This window comes from Kogia breviceps, chromosome 12 (genome assembly GCF_026419965.1).
Source record: "Kogia breviceps isolate mKogBre1 chromosome 12, mKogBre1 haplotype 1, whole genome shotgun sequence".
NCBI classification, from domain to species: domain Eukaryota; kingdom Metazoa; phylum Chordata; class Mammalia; order Artiodactyla; family Physeteridae; genus Kogia; species Kogia breviceps.
The window spans coordinates 2,543,537-2,571,108 of NC_081321.1; the positions used below are offsets into that span (position 1 = coordinate 2,543,537).

General features: G+C 44.4%; 1 protein-coding gene across 3 annotated transcripts; it reads right to left on the bottom strand.

Moving 5' to 3' along the window:
* CCDC77 (coiled-coil domain containing 77) lies at nt 1-27,572 on the bottom strand. Of its 3 annotated transcripts, XM_067008406.1 has the most exons (13): nt 27,462-27,537; nt 24,230-24,282; nt 22,523-22,592; nt 22,157-22,400; nt 19,022-19,164; nt 11,847-11,943; nt 10,883-10,955; nt 8,567-8,658; nt 7,478-7,626; nt 3,665-3,881; nt 2,111-2,236; nt 1,860-2,012; nt 121-975 (listed from the first exon to the last, which is right to left on the bottom strand). In XM_067008406.1, the coding sequence occupies exons 4-13, from the start codon at nt 22,232-22,234 to the stop codon at nt 829-831; spliced, it is 1,275 nt and encodes a 424-aa protein (XP_066864507.1). In that variant the 5' UTR covers nt 22,235-22,400; nt 22,523-22,592; nt 24,230-24,282; nt 27,462-27,537; the 3' UTR covers nt 121-828. The 3 variants fall into 3 exon arrangements, with proteins under 3 accessions (XP_058937333.1, XP_066864507.1, XP_066864506.1); XM_059081350.2 differs by lacking the exon at nt 22,523-22,592 and having other exon boundaries at nt 1-975; nt 27,462-27,572; XM_067008405.1 differs by lacking the exon at nt 22,523-22,592 and having other exon boundaries at nt 19,022-19,074; nt 27,462-27,531.

Genomic DNA, 27,572 nt, shown 5'->3' on the forward strand with positions numbered 1-27,572 from the left:
GCATTTAGGAGAACTTTAATACTTGTACAGCACTGTAGAAACCATGGACTAGGTAAGTAAACTGAGTCATCAATGAAGTGTAAACGTGGTCTTAACAAGAAATTATAAAAAACTCAAATAGAATATTTTCAATGATATATTTTATTGAAAAATCGCTAAATTAAAATATATACATTATTTTTAAAAAACCATAGTACTGGTAAAATACTGAAATTTTCATACAAGTATCACAGAAGTTTCACTCATGCTTACTGAAGTGGCACCCTTTCTTTCCTAGACAAACATTTTGCTTAAGAGTAGGGCCTCTGGTGCCCTCTGGTGAAACTTCCTGAGATTGGGTGTCCAGAAAGGAACTCAGGCCCTACAGCTCAGGGCTGACAGAGCTGCGGCCTATTCGCATTTGACGGGCTGTGATTTGCAGCCTTTTTGCCCTCTGCCCAGGAGAAAGGCAAACTGAGACCCGAGTCTTTATCTCCTGGGGTAGGCGTTCCTCTCACTAACACTCAGCCAAGCTCACAGCAAAAATGCTTTCTTTTTTGTCATTGTCTTCTTAAAAAAAAACAAAAACAAAAACAAAAAAACCCTGTCATTATAAATGGGAGAAATAATGTGGGGAAAGTCTGTAATTCAGATTATAATCCAGACCAAATCACACCCCCAGCCACCCCCCCAAAAAAAAAAACACAGAAAAGGTTAACAGGACAGCAAAAACCATAAAGCTTAGGATGCAAACAAAGCTGACCTTCACCTTGCCTTTATAACAATGGATACCGCTGCTCTAGACGACTCTGTGCCTACCAGACGCGTGCCCGTCCTAAAAAGTAAACATCAGCAGAGTCTAAGTTCGTTCTCCAGGCTGAACACTTTGGACTTGAGGTTCTTCAGTTCTCCTTGTATCTTATGTGCCCGTCTGTTGCCGTCACGAACCTCACACAGGACGGCAAGATCCTGGTTTGCCCGGGTGTTAAGTGTTGCCTAGAGATTTGAAAAGAAGAAGAAATGATTACGGCAGATGCCAGAGGAGAGAAACCAGTCATAAAGACCAGGCTCTGCTGGCTCCTTTTTATGAGTCTCTTAGTACATAGGATAGCTCCGATCCTTAGTTTAGTGACTGGCTAAAAGAAGGAAAATATGGAGTAGAATTAAGGCACAAAAGGCATGAGACGCTTTGCTTTCGCACACGACAGTAAAGGAGCCTCGAGATAGAGGTCGATCAGCAATTAACAATGAGTAAAAAGAGGAGACCAATATAAACGTTATTAGTAAGTTTGCCAAACAACGAGAGAAAGCATCCCTTCTTTTCTGTCACTAGCCTGCTTGCCGCCCGGTGATCATTCAGGGTGCGTGGATGGCCGGTTAAACCTCTCCAAGGGGGCACTGAGGGCAACTAGGATTCTACACAAAGCCGGGTCTGACAGGAAAAATTGCTTTTCAGCTCAGCTACTCACTTTCCCCATTTGTGACACAGACACAGTTCTCTGTTTGCTTTCGGCCGCGCCGTGCAGCTTGTGGATCTCAGTTCCCCGACCAGGTACTGAACCCCGGCCTGGCAGTGAGAGCGCCGGGTACCAATCACTGGACCGCCAGGGAATTCCCCGCAGGCCCAGTTCTTTGACTCTACTTCGTGAACTGGGCGGCATGAACGCTTCTGCTGCGTTGAGCGTAGGTGGGAGCCTGACGATGCCATCATTTAGTTACTTCCGTTTGCTCTGTCCTCCCCCCGGCACGCACTGTGTAAACTGATTGTTGTGAGAGTGAAAGGGTGGGGATGCGGCCCAGCTTTCCTCTGAGGGGCCCTCGCGCCCATCTGCTCACCTGCACCTCTTTTCTCCCTCTTGGTAAAATCCAGGAGCAACTACCTTATAGAGCGCCTGCTCCAAGTCTTTCAGTTTTTGCTTGAGAGCCTTAATATCTGTCTTAAAGCCTTCCACTTCCAAGACACGTCGCTTCTCCAAGGCCTCGCAGCGTTTCGTCATGACCTGTAGACGCCTCCCCATCTTGTTGGTGCGACCCTAAACACAGGCGCACAGGAGGGCGTTTGTGGAGCTGAGGGAGCACCGCCGCGCCAGCCGCACCGCCCACCCCGTCGCGAGTACAGAGAGCGTCACACCTTCAAGATCTCTCTCCTGACCCCCTCCTCCTCACGAATCTGGGCAAGTTCTTCTTCCAGGGAAATGCACTGCTCTTGGTACATGCTGGACAGCTTCTTCTCTTGTACTATCTTTTCCTTCAGGGACTGCAGGTCAAAAGGAAAAAGAAGTTAATACTCTGTTCTGGAATTCAGACAACTCATATAGCACTTAGGTAAAGAAAGGAAAGAAAGGATTTCTAGAAGTACAAAATGAGTTAAGCAACAAGACTCCAGCAAGGAACACTGGAGAATGTCTGAAAACCTATTTCTAGAGGATTCTTCGCTTTTTTCCTAAAGTGTACACAGTAGAAATTCTTTAAAATAAAACAAATATTTTTGGCTCTGGGAAGAGTCAGATAATGGAGTTCAGAACTGTACCAAGTAAGACATTACAACATACGTTTTGGGACACATTTCTGAAGTTCTTCTTTAAAAAGGAAGAAACATCAACAACACTTAAAATACACATGTTCCATTGAGCAGCCAGGATGATCTTGAAAAAACCCAAATCAAGGGGCTTCCCTGGTGGCGCAGTGGTTGAGAATCCACCTGCCGATGCAGGAGACACGGGTTCGTGCCCTGGTCCGGGAAGATCCCACATGCCGTGGAGTAACTAAGCCCGTGAGCCATGGCCGCTAGGCCTGCGCGTCCGGAGCCTGTGCTCCGCAACGGGAGAGGCCACAACAGTGAGAGGCCCGCATACCGCAGAAAAAAAAAAAAAAAAAAAAAAACCCAAATCAGAAGTCACTTCCTTACACACAATCCTTCAAAGACATAGAAAAGCTGAGAGCTGCGTCCTCTCACCAGGACCAGGAAGGCCCCACGTGAGGGCCGCCCACCCCCAAGCTCGGCTCTCATTCCTCCACGCCCACAGCGACCTCCTCCCTCACACCGGCCGGCTCTCACCTCGGCCTGATGCTCCTCCCTGGGGTCTGTTCGGCAAGCTCATCCCGTGTTTCAGGCCTCAGCAACAACACCAGACTTAAGACGCTGTCCCTGGGCTGCTCTACAAAAGTACACCTCCAACAACAATATATCATCTTCATACAACCCTTTTATTCCTTAGTACCACTTCTTAATCTTTGAGGGGTTTTTTTGGCCGTGCTACGTGGCTTGCATGATCTCAGTTCCCCAACCAGGGACTGAACCAGGGCCACGGCAGTGAGAGCCCAGAACCCTAACCACTGGCCACCAGGGAACTCCCAGTACCACTTTTTAATAACCCATCATTTTCTTGCTTATTTGTTAATGTTGCTGCTCCTTCTCACCCGTTAGAATGTTTACTGCGCAGAGTAGGACTGCAACAAGTAGCTGTTGAATGAATTTATCGATCAAGACAGACTTTAATTTTCTGAATCTGCAAACACTATAACGATGAGCTACTCTTTGAAACCTACTTCTTGAGGTTGCTGCTACAAGAGCTTCCCGGACTGAATGGATCTTACTGGACAATTACTAGGTTCTTTGAAATTCTCTGAGTTCTTTCAACAATTCCAGAAAAAAAAAAATCCTGTAGAAGACCGAGGAAACTACCTTAATGTATTCATTTTGGTTGTAATGACTCTCATGAACCGGCCAAGCTTTTCCAATTTTATCTTCTTTCTTCTTACACTGCACCCTGCATTGCTTAATCTTAGACATCAAATGATCCTTTTCAAGCATCCAGGACTTCTCCTTATTTTGGTTTTCAAATTTGAGCTGCAATAAGTCTTTGGTGCTCTCATAGAGCAGTTCCTTGGTGTGATGGAGACTAGGAAAGAATGTACAAATGTGGACATGAAGATGTTTCTACGGCACATGTGACACAGTTATTCCAAACAAAGCAAAGACACAGGTCCTTTAAAGATGGTACAATATGTAAACTCTGTGAAATATTATTAGCAGTTTTAAAAACATGCTTCATCTGTTCACTGGCGATCTTACATACTTCATTGGACAAAGTATAATGGCATCGACACTGGTTCACAGACTGGTCATTACAGATCTTCTCCCGAGTGCTGATTTCAGGTGATATAATTAGAAGGACTATAGAAATTTTTACACACAGCCTAAGTATGGCCTTTTCCCAGGCACCAGACTTCACAATAAAGAACTAAACCATGGTGTTCTGAATGACGGTTAACACGAGTTCTAAAATGTCAGAACAGCTTGGCTTTTTTCTGTGCTGTGCTCCACATGTCAGCTGCCCAACATCAAATCCTGGCCTTTTTTTGAGATCAACTTCCTCTCTGGAGGCACCTCAACAACTTCCGCCCACGCGGCCTCTCCATTCTCTGATATTCCACCATCGCTTTAAATCTACGTCCCTGTGCTGTAATTTGACACTTGCTTAACCTTATTTATCATTTATTTTTGCCCCGATACCACTAGATCATCAAGGACAGTACCAACTACTGGATACACACAGGTACTAAATAGATTCCTGCTGAGATTTAGGAAAAGGCAAATGATGTTTCCATCTTCAAAAATGAATATCCCTAAGAGTTAGAACTCATTAGTTTAATATCAACAGCTAGAAAAATACTGTATCAAATGATCAAACTGCTTGCAAAGGGTATTAAATACCATGAGGCAACCACTGCAGTTTTCCACTGAACAAATATTGTCATATCCACTTAGTTCTTTTCCTGAGTAGCACAGTACAGAGATAAGGGGAAAATGATAACATAATGCCAGAAAGGTAACTGTCACCAGAGGAATATATATATTATATACAGAAAATACACATATATATCCTTATTTAGGTACGTTCACACGTGTATAAAGAGGGAGAAATTGATTCAGATACCACAAGGACTGCTCTTGCTTCCAACAAGTTATTTTATTCTATCTTATGTTATGGTCTCAGTTATAAACTGGGAAAGCATGATCTTGTTAGCGTACAAATGGTTTGAAAGTGACACCTAAAGGGCAGCCATTAATGGCCTTGGATTTCATGCCATTCAATACTCTCAGGATGATGATCTAATGGAAGGAGCTGATTGTGTGCTCAGATACGCAGATGTTGCTAAACTAGGATGGTTATTAATAATCTGGAAGACAGATATAAAATTACAATTTACTGTGACAATTTAAAAATATCGTTCCCTTAAAAACAATTAAAACCCAACAAAGAGTGGAGCTGCTATGCTTAAGCACAAAATACCAAGAATAAAAATGGAGAAGTACCAGCCAAATGCAAACGTGACACTATGTAAAAGAAGCGGAGCCTGCCGAGGGCTGGGATGCATCTTCTACCTGCACTGATCAGAGAGCTCAACTTGAGTATCACCTCCAATTTTAGTGACCACACTTTAAAATGGAGGAAGAGTCACTAAAAAAAAGTCTGAGAAGACAAATAAAAAACACAACAGGATGAAGAATGCAACATGAAAATTTTTTTTTTTTTTTTTTTTTTTTTGTGGTACGCGGGCCTCTCACTGCTGTGGCCTCTCCCGTTGCGGAGCACAGGCTCCGGACGCGCAGGCTCAGCGGCCACGGCTCACGGGCCCAGCCGCTCCGCGGCACGTGGGATCCTCCCGGACCGGGGCACGAACCCGCGTCCCCTGCATCGGCAGGCGGACTCTCGACCACTGCGCCACCAGGGAAGCCCGAAAAAATATTTTTAAGTGTAGGAAGTTGAATGCAGAAAAGAGAAGGTAAGCTAAAGATCAGCAAATGTTCAAACATTATTTGTTATGCACACAGGGCGGGAAGAGGCTACAGCAAGACCCTGGGAACAAAGACACAGTTACGAGAGAAGGTGAAAAGGGCCACCATGCGGTCATGCTGGTCATCACGGGAAATGGGGGAGGAGACGTGCACCTCTGCTTGGGAAAGGTGTCAGAGAAGGGGTGACACTGCATAGCGAGGGGCCTGCTACACCGCAAGTGCTCTGTGAACAAAAGTGTTACTAGTCTGACTGAAGAACGAGGGGAACTACAGCCACAGAGGAGCAGAGAGTGAGGGCTGAGGCTCCTGAGGGCTGAGGCAGCAGGGACTCCATCAGAAGAAACACGCAGTGAGGAGGCCTGCAGAGCACAAGGGGACCAGTGCCAGGAAGCACAGTTAGTTACTGCAACAATTTAAACAAGAACACAGCCTGGGCCAAGGTGGTAAGAAACACAGGGCAGAGAATGGACTGTACATGTTTCCCAGGCTCACACCTGACAGGGTCTAGAATTAGGGAACAAGAGAGCCGGGAGTCGAAGATCATCCTGAGGTTCCAAGCTTGGTAAACTAGGTGTATGTGACAGCATTAAACTAAATGGGGGGCTTCCCTGGTGGTGCAGTGGTTAAGAATCCACCTTCCAATGCAAGGGACACGGGTTCGAGCCCTGGTCTGGGAAGATCCCACATGCCTCGGAGCAACTAAGCCCGTGCGCCACAACTACTGAGCCTGTGCTATAGAGCCCGCGAGCCACAACTACTGAGCCCGTGTGCCACAACTACTGAAGCCTGTGCGCCTAGAGCCCGTGCTCCACAACGAGAGAAGCCACTGCAATGAGAAGCCCACGCACTGCAACGAAGAGTAGCCCCCGCTCGCCGCAACTAGAGAAAGCCCATGTGCAGCAACGAAGACCCAACACAGCCAAAAATAAAATAAATAAAATACAATAAATTGCACACAAAAAAAAGAAATGGGAAAAGAATGAAGTAGCAGGTTTGAGGTGGGGGAGGGGTGCTTGTTGGGAAAGAGAAAGTTGAGTTTCAATCAAAGTAAATTTGAGGTGTTCAAACATATTCACCTGAAGATGCTTTTACAGCCCAGCTCTGGCCACTGGAAGCAGACAGAAGGCTGAGGAGGGTTAGACAAGAGGGAAAGACAGGTGCTGCAGGAACCAAGGGAGACTAATTTCAAAGAGGGGGCGATCAGAGGGTCCAGGCACACAGAAAGACACTCGTTACAGCTGGGACTGTGCAGAGGTAACTGGTCACAGAAATTAAGAAATGAGTGATGACGTCAGAGAGGGCACACTTAGTAAAACGGGGGGACGAAAGCAGACTGCAGAAAGGTGGGGGACAGGCAGGCGGGTCCGGGGCAAAACAGCAGGTTCAGATAGTTTCCATTTTTTCGTGTGCGTATGTTATACTGAGTCAGGTAACACATCAGTGGAGAAAAGGACGTTTCTTGACAATAAGATCAAGCTAAAACCCGCAAACAGGTTGAGGGGGGTGTGTGGAATCCCCCCAGCCCTTCAGGAAAAGCATCGCATCAGCGCACCCAGGAGCCTGGAGAGAGGCAGGCGTCTGACAAGAGACGTCCTCAACGCCAGGACCCTGTGCCGGAACGGGCAGGACTGCCACCTTCTAAACCGGCCGGCGAACACCTTAAACCCGCTGGCGGCGGCCTTCTTGAACACTCACTTTCTGGTGAGCTCTGCGACTCTCTCCCGGTCCCTCTGCTGACGAGCCTGCGCTTCCTCCATGCGGGTCCGCCTCTCCTCCAGGAGCCCCGCCACCTGCTCCTGCGAGAGCCTGCTCCGCCGCTCCAGCTGGGCCTGCAGCGCTTCCACCTGGACGGGCCAAAGGGGCGAGGTGTCCACTCCCACCCTGCCCCCACTCACTTCTCACCTCTAAGTGAGCCTTTCTCCAGAACAATTTAAAAACAAAAACCCCACAAACAAAAGCACAGCAGCACAACAAACAGGAGAAAAATCTCAGCTGGACTCCTCTTCACTGTCTTACAAGTGGGCTTAGGCTACACAAGAACAGACTCTGTCCACACCAAGCAAAACACCTACACCACACCAGGAAAGCTGGAAAAGCCAGTCTCCCCTAACTGGGACTCTCACCTTCTCACCATCTCCCTTTCTGGACTTTTAGGACCGTCTCCCTTTTAAGACTTCCTAGTTGCACAGAGAGAGAATGACTCGTTTCTTCATTGTTAAATTTAAAAAGGAGAGCAGAAAGAGTACAATGTAATTTCCTTCTCTGAGTCTGGCCATCACAACCCCAAATGGAGCTACTGGCCAAAGGTAGAAACAGTCATTTAAATCAATACGCCCCCTGGTAAGGACAGGAACTTGAGTGCAACTAGATGAAAAATCATGGTTGCAAGTGACATACAGAGACCAGGTGGTTAGAGGATGACTTGCTACTTTCCTAGACTTTAGAACACAGGCACCAGACAAATGGACTCATCTGCGAAGGTCAGTGTATCGGGACAGACAACTGCAGATCTGTGTGTCCCGGCGCCAGCTGCAGAGGGAGTTCTGACCGTGACGGCTTTGTTGGGAGGGCTCGGCCTACAAGCGGAACGAACTGCAGATTCAGAAAAGCACTGCTAGAATGGTGGAATACAGAGTAACGGTTGTAACACAGAACCCTGGGAAATTAGGAACAACCTCAGCCTTCCAATCACATGGCATCTGGATGGACCACGTGGGTAAGGAGGCACTCGGCATACCTGGTGCCCGAGCCAGACTGGTGGACAGAAATGGTTGTGGTCTGTACCTGCAGGATGAGGGTCTGCACGTCCCTCTGGTGCAGCTGGGCACTGTCCTCCTTCTGTCTCACTGCTGGTTTCCTCCTGCTGCCTTTAGAATCTAAAATAGAACATAAAAGTGAGGGGAGACCTTGACTTAGATTTCTTTCTGCTATTCAAGCATCAACATTACCTTTGCAGAGGCGTTTGGTTTCCTTTATCTCTAAGGGAAGGAAAGGAAGAAAAAGAACAATGTATAACTATAGTGCTAAATTGTTCAAAGAGGAATCTCTTAAGGGAACTCTGCTAGGATGTCATCTGGATAGTAATATTCATCTTTCTGAAGAATACACTACTCAATTTTCCTTTGGAGTTGTCTATTTTATTTGTAAAATCTTATTTAATTAGAAAGGATAATGAATAAAAATACTAAATCCAAAACATTTTAGTTATAATGTATAACCCAATTTTCAATGGACAAGATGATTTTAAAAATAAGCAACATTGGGCTTCCCTGGTGGCGCAGTGGTTGAGAGTCCGCCTGCCAATGCAGGCGGCACGGGTTCGTGCCCCGGTCCGGGAGGATCCCATGTGCCGTGGAGCGGCTGGGCCCAAGAGCCATGGCCACTGAGCCTGCGCGTCCGGAGCCTGTGCTCCGCAACGGGAGAGGCCACAACAGTGAGAGGCCCAAGTACCGCAAAAAAAAAGCAACACTAAAATTGCACTAAACATAATTTCATTCTTTAGATAATTTAACAAGCTTATTTAGGGACTTCCCTCGTGGTCCAGTGGTTAAGACTCTGTGCTCCCAATGCAGGGGGACCAGGTTCAATCCCTGGTCAGGGAACTAGATCACACGTGCATGCCGCAACTAAGAAGCCTGCATGCCACAACTAAAGATCCTGCATACCGCAACTAAACATGCCACAGCGAAGATCCTACGTGCTGCAACTAAGATCCAGCACAGCCAAAATAAATAAATAAATATTTTTTTAAAAAAGCTTATTTCTTTTTTTAAATTGAGGTACAGTTAATTTACAACATTAGTTTCAAGTGTACAACACAGTGATTCAAAATTTTTATAGATTATACTCCATTTATAGTTATTATAAAGTAATGTCTATATTCCCTGTGCTGTACGATATAGCCTTGTAGCTTATTTATTTTATACATAGTGGTTGGTACCTGTTAATCCCCTCCCCCTATTTCACCTCTCCTCCCTTCCCTCTCCCCACTGGTAACCACTAGTTTGTTCTCTGTATCTGTGAGACGGTTTCTGTTTTATTATTCTCACTAGTTTGCTATATTTTTTAGATTCCACATATAAGTGATAACATATGATATTTGTCTTTCTCTGACTTATTTCACTTAGCATAATGCCCTCTAAATCCATCCATGTTGCTGAAAATGGCAAGACTTCACCCATTTTTATGGCTAAGTAGTATTCCATTGTGTATATATATACAACACATCTTCTTTATCCATTCGTCTATTGATGAACACTTGGGTTGTTTTCATATCTCAGCCATTATAAATAATACTGCTGTGAACATTGGGATACACATATATTTTCAAATTAAAGTTTTCATTTTCTTTGTAAGAGAATAGATCTTAAAACCTCCTATCGGGCTTCCCTGGTGGCGCAGTGGTTGAGAATCCGCCTGCCAATGCAGGGGACACGGGTTCGTGCCCTGGTCCGGGAAGATCCCACATACCACGGAGCGGCTGGGCCTGTGAGCCATGGCCGCTGAGCCTGTGCGTCCGGAGCCTGTGCTCCGCAACGGGAGAGACCACAACAGTGAGAGGCCCGCGTACCGCAAAAAACAAAACAAAACAAAACAAAAAAACCTCCCATCACAAGAAAAAACAAAACTTGTAACCACATGCATAGTGATGCATGTTAGCTAGACTTACTGTGGTGAACATTTTGTAATATATACAAATATCAAATTACTATGTTGTACACTTGAAACTAATGTTATATGTCAATTATATCTCAACTAAAAAAAAAAAGAAAGAAAATTGGGATTTCCATTAAAAAAAGAGAGAAGGATAAGGAGACTGAGGCTTAGAGAGGCTAATTAATAGTCTGTGATTCCAGAAGTTGTCCAAATCTGTTTTATGACTTATCACCATAAGCATGTTAATAATATATTTTTTATTCTACTTCATTAAAACATCATGGAAAGGTTTAAAAAAAAAAGGCAGCTCAATAACACCTCAGACCACCAGAGGCATTGTTACAAACATTCATTATCACTGTATAGTATGAAAAAGTTTCTAATTATTTGTACTGTGCTTTTTAATTCTGCATCAATGTGAATTTCTAATAATGTGGTTGGTACCTGCTCTGAAAGCTGAAGATTCATTCTGTTCACATACTTCTACAGCCTGGATAGTCTTTTGGAGAATGCTGACCTGAAGAATCAAAAAAAAGAGAAAAAAAAAGGTACAGAAATAGCCTTCTTATAAATGCAGTATTTCACTTTTTAGCTTTAGTTCAGCAGATTAAACATTATTTGTAAATTAAATTGGTCAAAAATTGATACAATCATATGAGGATGTCATGCATATGAGAGACCCAAGTGGACAAAGTAACAAATTGGATAAAACCCAGTGTTTTGAATATAAATTGGATAAAACCAGTGTTGGTGATATAAATGAAAAAATAAAACTTCAGGGTTATTTGGCAATATCGGCCAAAAAAAAAAGCAACCTTTGACAAGGTCCTTTAGGAAAGTAACAGAGACACAGAAGTATGCATAAAAATGCTCATTGAAGAACTGCTTACAGAAGTGAAAAAATGGAAATCTCAAATACACAAGTATTTCTATATGAATGGAAAAAGAGCTTTATCTCTGGGGTACAGAATTATGGGAAACTGCCACTTTTATATTAGATTCCGGAAATATGTGTGTTGTTTTAACAAAGACCATACATTAATTTTGTAATCAGTATAAACAAAAATTTAAAAAGAAACTAGTATTGAAACTTGTTCCCACACTAAGTCTGCTCCTGCTGTTCTCTCTAATCTCATCCAAAACATCTCCTCTCCTCTGAGCTTTAGGTTTCCAAATGGTGAAACGGGGTAAACAATGTTACTTGCAAGGTTTTTGGAAAAAAAAGAAAAAAACCCACAAAGCTCTTTGTAATTAGAGAAAATGCTTTGAAAACTTAGGTAAATGTGAGACGACCATAGCTAATTCTCCTTCTAGCTTCTTTAACAAGTACCAAAATTCTCCTGATTATGGACCCCAGCTTCTATTTTGTAAAAGCCATGCCCACCCTGCTATACAAAGGATTACTTACTTTGTTGGGAGGCTCCTTATAAAAATAGGTCACTTCTCCAGTGTCTGTTCCCACAAGAGCCAAGAGATTCTGAATCTTTTTCTTGTCTTCTAGCCCCCTGCAATTCTCACAGAATAAGCAAACAGTGTCCAGAGTAAGTAAATTTTTGTTTAAAGGCTCTCCCTTCTGACTTTTTTTTTTTTTTTTTTTTTTGGTGGTGCCACTTGCATGCGGGATCTTTAGTTCTCTGACCAGAGATCGAACCCATGCTCCCTGCAATGGAAGCACGGAGTCTTAACCACTGGACTGCCAGGAAAGTCCCTCATTTATTGTTAAAGCAATGATAACCTCAAGTTAAAATTAAATAAGATTAACCCTCCTACACTGTTGGTGGGAATGTAAATTGGTGCAGCCACTATGGAGATCAGTATGGAGGTTCCTTAAAAAACTAAAAATAGAATTACCATATGATCCAGCAATCCTACTCCTGAGCATATATCTGGAAAAGATGAAAACCACCTAATTTGAAAAGATACATGCACCCCAGTGTTCACAGCAGCACTATTTATTGAATATAATAGCCAAGATGTGGAAGCAACCTAAGTGTCCATCAACAGATGAAAGGATAAAGAAGATGTGGTACATATACATACATACATACACACACACACAATGGAATATTACTCAGCCATAAAAAAGAATGAAATAATGCCATCTGCAGCAACATGGATGGACCCAGAGATTATCATACTAAGTGAAGTGAATCAGACAGAGAAAGACAAATATCATACGATGTCACTTATATGTGGAATCTAAAAAATTATACAAATGAACTTATTTACAAAACAGAAATAGACTCATAGACATAGAAAACAAATTTATGGTTTACAAAACAGAAATAGATTCATAGACATAGAAAACAGACTTACAGTTATGAAAGGGGAAGCAGTGGAGGGATAAATGAGGAGTTTGGGATTAACAGATACACACCACTATATATAAAATAGATAACCAACAAGAACCTACTGTATAGCACAGGGAACTCTACTCAGTATTCTGTAATAACTTATATAAGAATCTGAAAATAGATGTATATGTACACATACATACATATAGATATACATATGTATAACTGAACCACTTTTCTGTACACCTGAAACACTGTCAATGAACTACATACATCAATTTAAAAAAAAGTCAGGGCTTCCCTGGTGGCACAGTGGTTAAGAATCGCCTGCCAATGCAGGGGACACGGGTTCAAGCCCTGGTCCGGGAAGATCCCACATGCCGCGGAGCAACTAAGCCCGTGCGCCACAACTACTGAGCCTGCGCTCTAGAGCCCGTGAGCCACAACTACTGAGCCCGTGAGCCTAGAGCCCGTGCACCACAACTACCGAGCCTGCGCTCTAGAGCTTGCAAGTCACAACTACTGAGCTCGCGAGCCTAGAGCCCGTTCTCTGCAACAAGAGAAGCCACCGAAATGAGAAGCCCGCGCACCGCAACAGAGTAGCCCCAACTCGCCGCAACTAGAGAAAAGCCCACATGCAGCAATGAAGACCCAATGCAGCCAAGACTAAATTTTTTAAAAAAAGGTCAACAGAGAGGAGTCAGCATCTGCAACAGGCTCCAAAAAATTAATTAACTAAAATTAAATAGGATTTATCTAGACCTTCCCTCTAAATTTTTTTTGAATTTTATTTATTTTTTTATACAGCAGGTTCTTATTAGTTATCTATTTTACACATATTAGCGTATATATGTCAATCCCATGGCAGTGACTGAGGCCTGCTGTAACTGAATCGCAGTTCAACTTCTGCCCACTCAGACTTCCCTTTACTCCCTCACAGGTGGTTTATTCCTGAGAGCACTCCCCAACACACCTCCTGCAAGCAAATCTCCATTGCAGAGTTTGTTTTCCAGGGAACCCAACCAAAGTCAGTTGATACCAGAAATGGACCAAGGAAGCAAATTTTAAAATGACATTTCAGAGACTGATACGATGTGTTACAGAACACAGTGTTCCTAGGAGCAAGACAGATGAGTGGTCAACAGAGTATAGCTTAAACAATTAAATAAAATTAAAGACGGGGCGGGGGGGGACGGGACTTCCCTGGCAGTCCGGTGGTTAGGACTCCGTACTTCCACTGCAGGGGGCATGGGTTCCATCCCTGGTTGGGGAACTAAGATCCCACAGGCCACACAGCACAGCCAAAAAAGAAAAGAAAAAGTTGGGGGGGAGCTGGGGGCTGCATATTCTATACAAACTCACAATCTCTGACCCATTTTCCATACCTCTGCTAGTTTTAAGACCCAGAAACTGTTACCTAAAGGGGAAGCTGGATCTCCCAGGAAGTAAGACCTGGTGATACCACAGCAAGTGTACATTGTAATGATTCCCTCATTACCTCCAAGGGCCTATGCCATTGATTCAAGTAATTGTACACTGTGGGAAAGGAAGTACCCAGACATTTCAAGGATTGCTGGGCACGGAGTCTGACCTGACTCTGACACCTGGTGACGTAAGCATCTTCTAGGGCATTTGGGAACCATGCAATAAATGGAATTTTGGCCCAGGTCCAGCTCAAGCTCAAAGTGGTTCCACTGGATCCAGACCCAGTCAGTGGTCATTTCCCCCATCTCCAAATGTATAAGTGGAATGGACATAATTGGTAGTTGGCAAAGCCTCCAAATTGCTTACTTAGCTTCTGTGCTAAAGCAAGTGGCAGCCTGTGAAACTGACCCCCACCCCAGCCCAGCCACGATGGCAAATAAGACCTAAAGGGTGCAGGGGTGGAGGTCGCCATCAAATCCCCATCAATTCACAAGCGTGACTCACGCAAAACCACACAGTAACAGTGGACTACTACCAAGCAGGTCCAATTCCGATGACTGTGCCAGATGTAGCAGTCTTTGTGCTAGAGCAAAGTAACTCGGTTTTAGGTATACAGCATGTGGCTACTGATTAAGCAAATGTATTCCTTCCCATTCGTAACAGGACCAGAGCAGTTCTCATTCCTGTGAGGTGAGCAACAGTCTACTTTCACAGGCTTTCCTAGGACCTCATTAACTCTTCTGCTCTCTATCAAATTTGTCCAAAAGGACCTGGATCTGGCCATTCCACACATCACATCAGTTCACTACTGAGATACCATATTAAATCAGACTGGATAGACAAGAAGTGGTGAGTGTGTTAGAACCTTACATGAGCTCTAAAGGGTCAGGGGTAAACCCTACAAAACACATCAGTGAAGTTTTAGCATTCTGATCTAGGCTTGCCAGGATACTGGCAAGGACAAATTCCTGCATCTCACACCTACCACCACCAAGAAGGAAGCATAATGCAGGAAGAACTCCTCAGTTTCTGGAGACAACTTTTCCATACTTTGGAACATTACTCTGACCCATAAATCAGGTGATGTGGAAGGTGAGCTTTCAGTATAGCCCAGGGAAGCTCTGCATTAGGTCAAGGCTGAAACTATTAGGAGATTAAGTCAGTAATCAAAAACCTCCCAACAAAGAAAAACCCTCTACCTGATGGCTTCAGTGGTGAATTCAACTAAACATTTAAAGAAGGACTAACACCAATCATTCTCAAACTTTTCCAAAAACTGAAGAAAAGGCGACACTTCCTATGAAGCCAGCAGTGCCCTGATGCCAAAGCCAGACAAACATTACAGAACTACTACAGACCAATATCCCTTATGAACACTGATATAAAAATCCTCAACAAAATATTAGCAAACTGGTATTCAGCAGATTAAAAGGATTATACACCATGAGTAAGTGGAATTCATTCTTGGAATGCAAGCAAGCATGGTTCAACATATGAAAATCGATCAAAGTAATACAGCACATTAACAGAATGAAGGAAGAAAACAAACGATCATCATCTGATACAGAAAACGCATCTGACAACATTCAACACCCTTCTGTGACAAAAACATTCAACAAATTAGGGATGGAAGGAAACAACCTCTGCACAATAAAAGCCACATATGAAAAACCCACAGCTAACATCATACGTAATGGTGAAAGACTGAAAATTCTCTTCTAAGACCAAGAACAAGACAAGGATGCCCATTTTACAACTTCTATTTAACAAAGTATTGGAAGTCCTAGCCAGAGCAAGTAGAGAAGAAAAAGAAAGAAAAGACACCCAAATTGGAAAGCAAGAAATAAAATTACCTTTGTTCACAGATGACACGATTTTATACATAGAAAACCCTAAGGGCTCCACAAAAAACAAACAAGCAAAAAACTCTTGGAACTAGTAAGTGAATTCAGCAAAGGAGCATAACACAAATTCAACATGCATTTCTGTAAACTGTCAACAATCCGAAAAGGAAGTTAAGAACTTGATGTACAATAGCATCAAAAAGAATAAAACATGCAGGAATTAACCAAGGAAGGGAAAGACTTACATACTGAAAACACTGCTGAAAGAAATGAAAGAACAAATGGGAAGACATTCTGTGTCCATGGATTGGAAGATGTAACATTAAGATGTCAATACTACTCAGAGCTATCTATAGATTCAGTGCAATTCCTATGAAAATCCCAACATTTTTTACAGAAATAGAAAAATCTACCCTAAAATTCGTATGGAACCTCAGGGGACTCCAAATAGTTAAAATAACCTTGAAAAAGAACAAAATTGGAGGGCTCACACTACTTGATTTCAAAACTTTAGTACAAAACTACAGTAATCAAAACAGTGTGGTACTCCAAACAACAACAAAGGGAATTCCCTGACAGTCCAGTGCTTACTACTCTACACTTCCACTGCACGGGGCACGGGTTCGATCCCTGGTCAGGGAACTAAGATCGTGCATGCCATGCAACGTGGCCAAAACAAAACAAAACACACACAAAACAGTGCAGTACTGGTAAAATGACGGACAAATAGATCAACAAAATACAATAGAAAGCCCAGAAATAAGTTCTGCATAGATGGTCAAATGATTTTCAACTTTCAATGGGGAAAAAGTCTTTTCAACAAACGGTCCTGGGAAAACTAGGTATCCACGTGCAAAAGAATGAAGTTGGACCCTTACCTAATACATGTACAAAAATTAACTCAAAATGGATCAAAGGGCTTCCCTGGTGGCGCAGTGGTTGAGGGTCCGCCTGCCGATGCAGGAGACGCGGGTTCGTTCCCTGGTCCGGGAGGATCCCACATGCCGCGGAGCAGCTGAGCCCGTGAGCCATGGCCGCTGAGCCTGCGCGTCCGGAGCCTGTGCTCCGCAGCGGGAGAGGCCGCAGCAGTGAGAGGCCCGCATACCGCAAAAAAAAAAAAAAAAAAAAAGGATCAAAAATCTAAATGTAAGATCGAAAACTATAAAACTCTTAGAAAAAAACACAGTGATATTAGATTTGGCAATGATTTCTTGGATTTGACACCAAAAGCAGAAGCAATAAAAGGAAAAATATACAAATTGGACCTTATGAAAACTAAAAACTTTAGTGCATCAAGGAACACTATCAAAAGCGTAAAATGGCAACTCTCAGAATGGGAGAGAACACTTGCAAATCACTTACCTGATAAGGGATTAATATCTGGAATAGATAGAGAACTCCTAAAACTAAATAACAGCAAAAAACAACTCGATTCAAAAATGGGCAAAGGACTGAAATAGACATTTCTCTAAAGAAAATACACAAATGATCAATAAGCAATGGAAAAAATGCTCATCATCAGTAATCATTAGGGCAATGCAAATCAAAATAACAATGAGATACTATTTGACATCCATAAGGATGGCTTATTATTAAAAAATGGAAAACAGGGACTTCCCTGGTGGCACAGTGGTTAAGAATCCGTCGGCCAATGCAGGGGACACGGGTTCGAGCCCTAGTCTGGGAAGATTCCCACATGCCGCAGAGCAACTAAGCCCGTGCGCCATAACTATTGAGCCTGCGCTCTAGAGCCCGCGAGCCACAACTACTGAAGCCCGCGCGCCTAAAGCCTGTGCTCCTCAACAAGAGAAGCCACTGCAATGCGAAGCCTGTGCACTGAAGCAAAGAGTAGCCCCCGCTCGCCGCAACTAGCGAAAGCCTGTGTGCAGCAACGAAGACCCAACACAGCCAAAAATAAAGAAATTTATTTATTTTTTTAAAATGGAAAACAAGTGCTGGCATGCTTTAAGAGAAATTGGAACCCTTGTGCACTGCTGGTGGGAATGTAAAATGGTGCAGCCACTGTGGAAAACAGTATGCTGGTTCCTCAAAACAATTAAATACAGCATTAGCATTTGATCCAACAATTCCACTTCTGGATAGATACACAAAAGAACTGAAAGCAGGAACTTGAACGGGTATTTGTACACCCATGTCCAGAGCAGTGTTATTCACAACAGCTAGAAGGTTCAAACAACTCAAATGTCCATCAACACATGAATGGATAAACAAAATGTGGTGTATACATACAATGGAATATCATTTGGCCTTAAAAAGGAATGAAATTCTGACACATATGTTGTACAATGTGGATGAACCCTGAAAAGATTATGCTAAGTGAAATAAGCCAGACACAAAAAGACAAATACCGTATGATTCCACTTATATGAGGCCTAGAATAGTCAAACACATAGAGACAGAAAATAGAATAGTGGTTACTAGGGGCTGGGGGAGGGGAAATGGGGAGTTAGGGTTCAGTGTTTGGGATGATGAAAAAGTTCTGGAGGTGGATATGGTGGTATGGCTGCACGATGATGTGAATGTTCTTACTGATATTGAACTTTACACTTAAAAATGATAAATTTTAGGTTAAGTATATTCTACCACAATAAAAAAAAAAAAGTGCTCTGTAGCAGATGCCATGGAACACTGCTTAGATGCCACCTTCAGGACCAAGATGCCCATAACCCGGGAGCTGCCCTTGGCGGAAGGGGGCTGCCTCTCCCGAGCTTATCTCCCTGGTGGCAGCCTGCATGCAATGACTGAGCACTCCCTGTGGGGTTGGCTAAGGCCTCTGTTACCTCGGTGGACTCTCTATCACAGTTCAAATTCTCCCTCAACCCAAATCTGCTCACAGCTGTTCTTCCAAGAGCCTCCCTGCTAACCATCGTGCAGGAAAATCTCCATCTCAGAGCCTGTCCCCTGGGAATGCAACCTAAGAGAAGGACCACAGAGAAATGTATCTTACTGAGTTTGATTTAGAAATATACACCCAACATTTCCCTTCTCCCACTTGGTACCTGATTCTCAGTTGGTCGTTTTCTGAGTAGAGGCGTAAGACATGCTCCCGCTCCTGGAAGAGGCAGACCTGCACGTCACTCAGAGCTTTCCGCAGCTCAGCAATCTCTTCCTCCCTCTGCTGCAAATCCCATTCAAGTTTATGCTGGGGAAAAAGGTAGTTGAAAAGACACTGGGCTTCATCGGAGTATCTCTCGTTGGATGTGGTGGAGTCAGTTCATGTAGAAATATTACAAAGTGGATGGTTTCAGCAGTACAGGATCCAAATGACAACAACAGGCTGTGTACAGACAAGTTTAAAACTACAAAGTGAGCGTGACGTTTGCATTCAGCGTCAGAGCTCTCACGGTTCCTTTTACAGATGACAGAACCCAGGACGCCACGTGATCCACCTGTTCTAGTCACACTTTTTTTTAATGCTTTCTTTGTAAGAAGCATTGTTATGAAATTCTGGAAAACAAAGATGAAAAGGTATGATTCCTGCCTACAAAGCTGAGGAATTGTGTGGGGAGACAGACATGCCAACAATTAAAATGCAAGAATTATGTAATGGAGAAGCACGCACGGTAAAATGGTAGAGGGGGAAGGTACGACAGGAGAAGAATCTCTGGAGCCTGATGGGGAAGTCAGAGTCCACCACCAGAAAGCTGGAGCCTGAAAGGGAGATCGTTAGAGACAAGCAGAGGTTAGTGCTCTCGGGAAAGAGCGTGGTAAACCAGCACGAACCAGCAAAGAGCCAGAAATGCTTGGCCGACCACGAGCACCTCGGCATCACTGGAGTGGAAAGTGAGAGGCGGCCGGGGCGGTGTGGCTCTGGAGGCTGGGACCGTGGAAGACGCTCAGGTGAGAGGAAACGGGAGTTTGAATAGTGCGGCAGCAACAGTGATGAGGTGGCTGGAAGGGACTGAGAGACGTTCAGGACGCAGAATCAATGGGTCTTAGCGAATGACTGAAGGCAGGGCTGGACAGAACTGCAGGCAATGACGCCAGTCACGAAGCCACAGAATAAAGAAAAGTTAAGAGATGGGTGGACGGAGGGAAAAGGCAGTGGTCTATGCGCACGCATGGGCGGGCAGAGGAAAAGGAGGTTCGTTCAGATACAGACAAACCACCCTGGAGCTCAGGAGGAGATCGAGCCAGCACTAGTTACCTGGATGTCACAGTCCCATAGGCAGAACTACAACGCATGGATAAAACGAGATCATTTACGGTGGAATCGGGAAGAACTTCAGAAGACTTAGGAAGGAGAGCTGTTAACGGACACTGAGAACTGGTCAGAGGCGGGACAGCCACTGGGAAAGAAAAATGACACCAGAATCAAGACGGGAGCAGAGTTTTGGGAAAGGAGATGTCGACAGTGACAAACGCTGCAAAGGGCACAGAGAGATGAGGTGATTTTGGCAACAGGTCCTGGAGTCCACAGGTGGAGCAGCGAGGACAGGACCCAACCGCAGTCAAGGAGTCACCGAGTGGGTGATGAAGTCAAACTGTTCCGGAAGGGTGGCTGGGAAAGAAGGCGCCTCCCTGCTGAGAGAGTAGCTGGGGGTGCAGCTTAGAGGGATGCCTTTCTCTTTTGTTGGGAAAGACTTGAATCTGTCCATATACTGAGGAGGAAAAGCCAATGTCAGGCAAGAGGTTAAAAACAGAACACAAAGGGGAGTTCCCTGATGGCCTAATAGTTAAGATTTGGGGCTTTCACTGCCATGGCCCGGGTTCAATCCCTGGTTGGGGAAATGAGATCCTGAAAGCTGTGCAGCACGGCCAAAAAATAAATTAAAAAAAACCCAGAACACAAAGAGGCGAGGTAGCAAAGCAGGGTTTCTTAGGAAGGAAAGGGGGATGGGGAAGAGAAAAAGTGCGGGATCGGTTCAGCTCACTGTGGTCCCTGGATCGGCAAGGAGGAGATGGATACGGACACAGGTGACTGTGTGTGGATGGGCAGGAAGCTGGTGTCCCCTCTGTGAACTGGGAAGCAAGGCTGCCTGAGGAGAGAGGGGGCCTGAGGGCCGGAAGGGAGCAGTGAAGGCAGGGCACAGGCGTGCAGGGACGGGGAGCCGACCACTGATGGGTAAGAGAACTGCTGCGTGGCGACTGAGGACACAGATGATTTGTTTACCGTGAATTTATCCTGTAACGACCTGTGACCTCTCTAGGACAGTGGTTCTCAACTGGGGTGGTTTTGCCTATGCCCCCAGGAGAAATCTGACAATGTCTGGGGGCATGTTGGACTGTCACAACTTAGGGGGTGGGGGGGGCTACCGGTATCCAGAGAGTAGAGGCCCGGGATGCTGCTACACATCCTGCACGCACAGGACAGTGCTCACGTCGGTAAGGCCAAGGCTGAGGAGCCCTGCTCCAGGACACAGGTGGTCGAGGACGGGGTTAAGCCACAGGGAGGGCTTCTACCGGGCAAGGGGCGCAGAGGAGCAGGGCCGCGTGCCAGCAGCACAGCAACTAGACTACTGGAGAGAAGCCCATGGGCTTCGGGTTAGAAGTGGGACACAGTGGCCAGAAGCTGCCCTGCTGCCCTGAGCACACTGAGGAGCCAGGAGCTGTGGAGGCGACACTGAAGCGAAGTCAGGCGTGAGGGAGAGAGAACCAGAGGTGCACGAGGAGCAGAGACAAAGAGTGAAGACTTTAGAGATGCAGCACTTTAGGGCATCGTGATCCAACGGGGCACCCAGAGGGTGGGCAGCTCGGCTGGGGTGGAGGGGATCAAAAGAGGATGTTGAGGACTTCCCTGGTGGCGCAGTGGTTGAGAATCCGCCTGCCAATGCAAGGCACATGGGTTCGAGCCCTGGTCCGGGAAGATCCCACATGCCGCGGAGCAACTAAGCCTCTGCGCGACAACTATTGAGCCTGCGCTCAAGAGCCTGCAAGCCACAACTAGTGAGCCCGCGTGCCACAACTACTGAAGCCCGCGAGCCTAGAGCCTGCGCTCCACAACAAGAGAAGCCACCACGATGAGAAGGCCATGCACTGCAACGAAGACCGAATGCAGCCAAAAATAAATAAATAAATATTTTTAAAAAGAGAATGTTGACACGTATACTGTGACACCAGCTGGCACTCGAAGGCCTTCTCAGCAACGGACGGGCTCACTCAGAGGGTGCGAGGGTGCACCAGCTCCTCCTCACCTGCCCTGCGCAGGCCTCTCTGTACAGCTCCAGCTTCTTCAACAGGCCCTCGTTTTCTGCCTCACACTCAGACATCATCTTCTGATAATATTCTAGAAGCTCCTGAGAAGGGCAGAGGATGGCCAGATGATCTTCCACTGAAGGCAAGGGAGGTGACTGCACGGAATCGGAGAAAGATACCCCCTTCCACCTGGTGGGGCCACTGAAGCCACCGGAAGCCTCATGCTTGGGGAGAGCCGTCAGCCTGTGTGAGATTAGGAAGAACACATTCATAAACTGTCTGAACATTTATGAGATGTTACAATTTCTTAAATTAAAAATCAGGTTTATGTCCTTAAAGTGCTTATAATTAAGGTGCTCACAAACCTTGAAAGTTTGATGTTACAGGTTCGTGAATAATCTTACGAACTGCTTTCCAGGTATTAAAGGTTTAAGGCTGGATTCAAAATACAAGTTAGAGAGTAAAAAAATATCATTAAAAAAAAAGGAATATCAACTAAGTAAGACCATATAGTGATAGTCAGAAAATTTGATACTCTAAGACATACAGCAATAGGAACACTTATATGCTGTTGATGGAGTGTAATTTGGTGAAACTACAGACAGTAAATTGGCACAATCTAGAAAAATTGCAATTTCTCTTGTCCGTACAGACATACAAGGTAACACATCCAAAAATGTTCATAACAACATTATTTGTGGTAACAAAAACAGCAAAGCTTCCAATGTCTGTTTGATAGGATAGTGGATAAACTATGGTATATTCATACAATGGAATATTCTCAAAGTTACAGAAACTATGAATTACAGATACATGTATATGAATGAATTATCCAAATATTAAATGCAAAAATGTATGTAGATGCATATACAGATGATATTGCCATTTAAGATTAGAACGTGCATAATAGAACAGTTTATTTTTACGGGTAGATATATAAGTGGGAAAATTATTAAGGAAGGGCATGATAAAGATTCAGGATTAGAAAATACAGTCTAGTCAGTAACCCCACGACCAATCAGACCCTAGTCTCTAGCATCAGAGACTTGAAATTACATGGACCAAGACCAGCCGAGATCAAAGGCTAATCAAAGCCTGGACCAGAGAGTTTGTTTGTTTGTTTGCTTTTAGCAAACAAGAGACTTAAGCTGAAAACAATGAAAGTTAGAAAACAAATGATTCAGAAGTGGAGAAATCCTCATGTGAGACTTAATCCACTTTGGCTGCCTGCAATTTATTATACAACAACAAAATAGACCACAGAGTAGAGAAATTTTATACCAGAAGCCCAGAGTTGTAGTTAATGAAGGTTATGGGCAGCAATATTTTTTTTTTAATTTTTTTTGCGGTACGCAGGCCTCTCACTGTCGTGGCCTCTCCCTTTGCGGAGCACAGGCTCCGGACGCGCAGGCTCAGCGGCCATGGCTCACGGGCCCAGCCGCTCCGCGGCACGTGGCATCCTCCCGGACCGGGGCACGAACCCGTATCCCCTGCATCGGCAGGCGGACTCTCAACCACTGCGCCACCAGGGAAGCCCTGGGCAGCACTTTTAATAAGTGACCACGTATAGGAAAGACATTGAAATCCACTTTCAGCTAGCATGAAGAACAAATACTTTCTCAATCATTAAAAGCTCACAACAGAAATATTAATGTACTTAGTTTCATGTTTTGAAAAGGTGTTGCCTTATAACTCTGGGATATAGGTTAATAGATAAACTAAGAGGTATTTCTGAGATTCTGCAAACGAGAGTGTGGCGATGAGGATGAGGATGAGGCCTCATGCAGGTTGACACAGAGGCAAATTCCAAAGTCCCCTCTGTTTGTCTATTGGTTGTTTCCTCTGTAATCCAAGGGTCCACTGGCACCATATGAGACCCACAAAAAATGCCTGTATCCTTGTGTTAACATTTACTATGTCCTAGTTTCTAATCTAAATTCCACATAATTAGAGAAATGATGTCTAATATAGTCCAAATCCAAAACTGTTCTAGTTCCTAAGCCAATGTGTACTAAGGTGACAGAAGTCTGGATTCTTTATTTCAACAACTCAAAAATAAGCAAATGTCTTACTTTCTGCAGACAGGGGATTGCGTCGGGGTAAAGTTCATGCTGTCCTTTCCCACCTGTCAAATACACAAAAACTCAGAATGAAGGGTCAGGAGCAGAAAAAAAGTACAGGACGTACAGAGAGGTCCCTCCCCACCAGCATCAGATGTGCTTCCGACAGCATCAGAATGTGAAGTTTTATTATTTATTATTATTTTTTGCCACACTGCTGGGCATATGGGATCTTAGTTCCCCGACCAGGGATCGAACCCATGCCCCCTGCATTGGAAGGTGGAGTCTTAGCCACTGGACCACCAGGGAATACCCAAGAATGTGATGTTTTAGAATGCAGTATTCTTTAAAGTAGTTCCAAACCCTGAAATTCTATGAAGGCATTCTTCCTTATTATTATTTTCAAATAAAATCAGAATGGCGTTTAGTATTTCGATGGACAAGCACACAAAAGAACAGCTTTAGTATGAAGGTTTACTGCAACAAATTTACATGCAAAACAAATTTACAGTCCTTTTGCTGAAATTATAGGAGAGGAAGATGCAGAAAGTTTCTAATAACCAAGAGAAATTAAGTGGATATTAAGGTAGAGGACCCATCATGCTAAATTTAAGATAAACACAAAGCCATTGATATTATCTTTGATGTGCTGCGTCTATTGTTTCCCATCCTCCTCCATTCAACAAGTCACTCCTGGATTTGTGTGCCGGACAGTGTTAATCTCCCTTTTAAAATACTGCTTTGTTGTTGAGAGCTCTGAAATCAGACAAACTTGAATTTTTGTGTGTGTGTGTGTGGTACGCGGTCTTCTCACTGCTGTGGCCTCTCCAGTTGCGGAGCACAGGCTCCGGACGTGCAGGCTCAGCAGCCATGGCTCACGGGCCCAGCCGCTCCGCGGCACGTGGGATCTTCCCAGACCGGGGCGTGAACCCGTGTCCCCTGCATTGGCAGGCGGACTCTCAACCACTGCGCCATCAGGGAAGCCCCAAATTTGAATTTGAGTCAAGGTTCTGTCCCCTATTAGCTGTGTGATCTCAGGCAAGTTTTTACTTAACCTCTCTAAACTTCAGTTACTTATTAGAAAATGGGGATAATAATAGCATGAAGTCATAGGTTGGTGTAAGGATTAAATGAACAAAAGGGCTGAGCATGTGTCCAACACATTTAAGCACTCAATAAATGCAGATGACTGCTGTTTCCACTGAAAAATTTACACCCTTGGTTCCAAAGGTTCTGTCTTCAGGGACTTCCCTGGTGGTCTAGTGGTTAAGACTCCACGCTCCCAATGCAGGGGGCCTGGTTCCATCCCTCGTCAGGGAACTAGATCCCGCATGTCGCAACTAAGACCCTGCGGAGCCAAATAAATTAAAAAAAAAAAAAGGCTCTGTCTTCAACTTTCTTTACTGCTTCCTCTATCCATTTCTTCAGAAACATCATTATTCCCACTGCTTTTATGATTATCTCTATCATCTAAAACACTACCTGCCAAAGAGCAACTAACAAGTACTTGTTTAATCAATAAATGACATCTCTTTCCATCTCCTGACTTGAATTTCCAATTATGTAACAGACATTTTCACCTACATGTCCCACTGGAGCTTGAAATGTTTAACTTTAAAAAAAAAATCCCAGACTGAAGCAGCTCACTCCTGGGTCATGAACCCAAAGATTTGGTCAAAATTGACCAATAAAACTCCTTAATATTAAAAAAAAAAAAATCATTCAAGTCACATATTTTTTAGCACCTCAAAGCTAACACTTCCCAAACCAAATACAGCATCTTTGTCATCCAAACATATTCCTTCTTTCATAGTTTTGTTAATAATTCAGCATCTTCCAAACCACCTGACTTGAAATTTTATTTTTTTAATTTTATTTTTATTATAGTTGCTTTACAATATTGTGTTAGTTTCTACTGTACAGCAAAGTGAATCAGCTCTATGTATACATATATCCCCCCTTTTTCGGATTTCCTTCCCATTTAGGTCACCACAGAGCAGTGAGTAGAGTTCCCTGTGCTTTACAGTAGGTTCTCATTAGATATCTTTTTACATAATATCAATAGTGTATATATGTCAATCCCAATCTCCCAATTCATCCCACCCCCGCTTTCCCCCTTGATATCCATACTCTACGTTGGACTTGAAAATTTAAATTCATCATTTCATTACTCCTTCTCTTGACCCTTTCATCCAACCGTATGAAAATCCTGTATATTCGGACAATGGCCATGTTAACTCAGGATCTCCACATCTTCCCACCCACCCTGCTACAATGGCTTCACTGTTTTACCTCCCGGCCCCTCTCCTGGACCATCTTCTAAAAAGTCGTTACATTCATCCATGGCTCCTGATAGCTTAATGCACTACATCAAACTCTGCCTAAACGTCATGGCTTTTTAAATTGAAGGACCAAACCTACCTCTCCTACCTTATTTCCCTCCACTCCCCTAACGTGCCCTTGGTTTCCAGATAACCTTGCCTCCGTGCCTTTGTTCATGAGCCTCCCTCCAGCCGGGCCATACTTCCCTGCACTCTCATAATCTCACTTAAAGAAATCCCATCTCCGCATGAAAACTCATATACTACCTCCTCCATCTCTTCTCTGCGTCTCTCCATCCAAAAATGAACTAACTGCAAAAGAATCCCATTTGTAATTGTCTAAAACTGAACACAGTAGAGTTCTTTGTGGCTACCACCTCTCCCACGATGGTGTACGTTCCCTGTAGGTGGGAACATGGTTCTATCTCCCGAAAGAACGATACCCTTGTTTATAGACAAACTACTGAGCTTCAGCCAGCTTCTATCCATCCCTGTGATACCCCTGTTTAGGTATATATATTTATAGCTTGTCTATTTACAATTAACGTCTGCTTAGCACTTGGACACTTACTGTTTTCTCTACTCCACAACTCTGTTTAGTATTTTTATTACCCCTCAATTTTGCAAGTGAGGAAAGTGAGGCTAAAACCGGAGGAGGGTGAGGGAATTCCAGGGGCCCACATTCCGTACTCATTTCTCCCCGTCTTGACCCCCCGGTGACCACAGACCCCCATCCTCCAGCGCCCTCCCCCGCCCCCAGCCCTCTGGCAGATGCTAACGGTTCCCTCCGGCCTCCCGACGAGCCCTCTCAAACTCACAACCCTTCCCTTCCCACTCCTCTCGCAGTTACTTCACCGCACCCCGCCTTTTCCTCCACAGACCCCTTCCCTGACCCCCCTTCCGGAACCCGGAACCCTACTCACGCCGCCCAGAGCCGCAGACGCCGAGAGCTCAACCGAAAAACAAGTCAAACCACGGGTCGTCGCGGCGCCACGGAACGTGCAAGAGCCCGTCCAATCGCCCACTGGTTTACA

Coding starts and splice junctions, on each gene's coding strand:
- CCDC77 (XM_059081350.2), bottom strand. CDS start 24,267: ATGAACTTTACCCCGACGCAATCCCCTGTCTGCAGAAA. Junction 19,165..22,156: donor GAGAGGCCTGCGCAGGGCAG/GTGAGGAGGAGC, acceptor CTTTTTCCCCAG/CATAAACTTGAATGGGATTT. Junction 2,013..2,110: donor TCAGGAGAGAGATCTTGAAG/GTGTGACGCTCT, acceptor GCCTGTGTTTAG/GGTCGCACCAACAAGATGGG.